The sequence below is a fragment of the Pundamilia nyererei genome, unplaced genomic scaffold (genome assembly GCF_000239375.1).
Source record: "Pundamilia nyererei isolate P.nyererei 1_Seehausen unplaced genomic scaffold, PunNye1.0 scaffold01488, whole genome shotgun sequence".
Lineage (NCBI taxonomy): Eukaryota > Metazoa > Chordata > Actinopteri > Cichliformes > Cichlidae > Pundamilia > Pundamilia nyererei.
The window spans coordinates 7,928-10,769 of record NW_005188889.1 but is presented as its reverse complement, the minus strand read 5'-3'; the positions used below and the strand labels follow the sequence as shown (position 1 = coordinate 10,769).

General features: G+C 50.0%; 1 protein-coding gene and 2 pseudogenes across 1 annotated transcript; all 3 read left to right on the top strand.

The window, feature by feature from the left end:
- The first annotated feature begins 149 nt into the window (after window positions 1-149).
- LOC102213842 (post-GPI attachment to proteins factor 2 pseudogene) lies at window positions 150-926 on the top strand (annotated as a pseudogene).
- Window positions 927-1,433: 507 nt separating this feature from the next.
- On the top strand, window positions 1,434-2,231 carry ppcdc (phosphopantothenoylcysteine decarboxylase). Its single transcript, XM_005755436.1, has 2 exons — window positions 1,434-1,460; window positions 1,611-2,231. The coding sequence occupies exons 1-2, from the start codon at window positions 1,434-1,436 to the stop codon at window positions 2,229-2,231; spliced, it is 648 nt and encodes a 215-aa protein (XP_005755493.1).
- A 9-nt stretch (window positions 2,232-2,240) lies between these two features.
- LOC102214132 (histone H2A-like) lies at window positions 2,241-2,596 on the top strand (annotated as a pseudogene).
- The last annotated feature ends 246 nt before the right edge of the window (window positions 2,597-2,842 follow it).

The following is a 2,842-nucleotide window of genomic DNA, read 5'->3' as shown; positions in this document are numbered from 1 at the left end:
GTGTGTGCTGCTCATTGGAGAAAAGTGCATTGAATTTGCGCGCTGCCGCAAGCCTCTCTGCGATTGGTGCGTGACGAATCCGCCCGCGCTCTGCGGAAATATAAGCGAGGCTTTGAGTTGATCGGAGCTAGCCTCGGGAGCCGTGAAGGATGCTTCAGGGGCCGTACAGCAACCTGGACCTGGACCTGGACCGGGACCGGTTCCTCATCCGGCTGCCTTTCAAAAGCTTCTCCGTGGGGACGGTTCTGCTGCCGGTGACCGGCTTCATCGCCTGTATCTTCATCTCCCTCTGGTACCACTATGAGGAAGCGACGTACACACACTGTAAGGTGTCCAACTACCTCCCGTCCATCAGCTCCGCCATCAGCAGTGCGCCCGAGCGCTACATCTGGCGCGGCTGCATCGGGCTCCACTCGGCACCGCGGTACCTGGTGGCCTTCGCCTACTTCAGCTTCTACCGCAGCCGCTTCACCAACAGGCTTCCGGAGCTGCTGCTGAGCGGGCTGGCGCTCCTCTGCAGCCTCGCCGAGAACACCGGCCTGGTGATGCTCACGTACGTGTCGTCCACGGAAACCTACAGCGTTCATAAGTACGGGTTCATCACGTTCATAGGGAGCTCGCTGGTGCACATGCTCATTACGTGCTGGCTGTGGTACGTCATCAAGAGACACTACGTGAGCTCAGAGGAAGTGACATCATATCACTGGAAGCTGCGTCTCTTCCTGTTCAACATCAGCTGCTGTGTGATCGCTGCCTACTTCTTCAGACGCCACAACAAATACTGTGAAGCAGGAATCTACTCCCTGTTCGCCGCCTTTGAGTACCTGGTGGTTTTCTCCAACATGGCCTTCCACATGACGGCCTTCTGGGACTTTGGGAGCAAAGAGGTGACCGTGGCCACGCCGCTGGAGGACAAACGATACTGAGCAGGAGGGGGCGGGGCGTTAATGCCATTTCTGAACTCAAGAGCAGAGAGAGGAGTCTGATGACATCATTCCAACGACACCCTGACGTTCGGAGCAGGACGGCGTGATGGAGACGTGGACCAGAGTTCTTCTTCTGTTGTTGTTTCTCTAGTGTGCCTGTGTCTTTAAATCATCAGAAATGATGCGTATTGATGATGTCACACTTGTTTACAGAAACAGCTGATCAGGGTTTTAATGGGTTTTATTTCCACACAGATAAAAACCATCAGAGACTAAATAAATGTGATGGTGATGATGATTTCATGGTGGTGTTCTTCATCCTCGTCGTCACCAGACGTTTAGTTTAGTTTATTAAAAACAAGAAAAGCTTTTCCAAAGTGGCCGATGAATAAACGCTGAAGGAGAAAGTGTTGGAAATGTAAAGAAATACAAATGAACCTTGGAGTAAAGAACAAAATGTTTTGACAGAAATCAGAGAGGCTCAGACGGTCTGAGCATGTGCAGAGGATGGAGGCGGAGCTGCCGGGCTGCAGTGTTTGTATCTTAAACAATCCTGCAGCATGTTACTGAGAGCACATAGGAAATCGTTTTAGTTACACAGGACGTGAAACGTTGCGCGCCGGTTGGAGGCTCACAGACTTTAAAGAAGGAAAAAAAAAAGCAACTCTTTTTGCTGACTGGCAGCAAGACGACCACATGTCAAGTTTAAAAACTGATTTGTTGAAAACTTCCGGGACATTTAATGTCCTTGTTGGAGTGACAGGGAGTGTTGCAGCCTTGAAACTGCCTCTTTTGGTCTCCCAGCTTCTTGATCTCTCCGGGGTGGATGTACGAGTAGTCACTACAGAGCATGCCAAGCACTTCTATAATTCTGCTGAGGTGTCAGTCAAAATCTACAGTGACGAGGATGAATGGGAGCTGTGGAAACAGAGATCTGACCCTGTGCTACACATTGAGCTAAGGCGTTGGGAAGATCTACTTGTCATTGCCCCTCTTGATGCCAACAGTCTTGGAAAGATTGCTAGTGGTATTTGTGATAATCTGCTGACGTGTGTGGTAAGAGCCTGGGATACCAGTCGTCCTCTTCTCTTCTGCCCTGCAATGAACACAGCTATGTGGCTGCATCCTATTACAGCCCAGCAGGTATCCAGACTGAAAGAGTTTGGATATGTGGAAATCCCCTGCGTTGCCAAAAAGCTAGTGTGTGGAGATGAAGGTAAAGGTGCCATGGCAGAAGTATCGACAATTGTCAGTCTTGTCAAAGAGTATCTTCAGAAACCAGATGAGTCATCTTTGGAGGCATGAACGTCAGGCAGAGCTAAGGCCAAGACCCGCTCATCCCGTTCCCCGTGGGTCGTGTCCACAGACTGCTGCATAAAGGCAACTATGCCGAGCGTGTAGGAGCCGGCGCCCCTGTTTACCTGGCAGCTGTGCTCGAGTACCTGACCGCTGAGATCCTGGAGCTGGCTGGCAACGCAGCCCGCAACAACAAGAAGACTCGTATCATCCTGCGTCACTTGCAGCTGGCTGTGCGCAATGACGAGGAGCTCAACAAGCTCCTTGGGGGAGTCACCATCGCTCAGGGTGGTGTGCTGCCCAACATCCAGGCTGTGCTGCTGCCCAAGAAGACTGAGAAGCCCGCCAAGACCAAGTAAACGCAAAGCGCTCGGCTTCACAAAAAAACAAAGCCTCTTTTAAGAGCCACACAATTCTCTCTAAGCAAACACCCTTCTTGCTGTTACTGTGTCTGTAACATTTTGTGTATTGGGAAATGTAGATTATGTATCTTGATTTATTTTGAAATGTATGTTCATTCATGTCATCTTACATAGTCAGGGACTGAAATCCACCTTCAAAATATACTATCATGAGTGCTTAAGCAGTGTGTTTGTTTTATTCAAAAGACAAGAATAGAG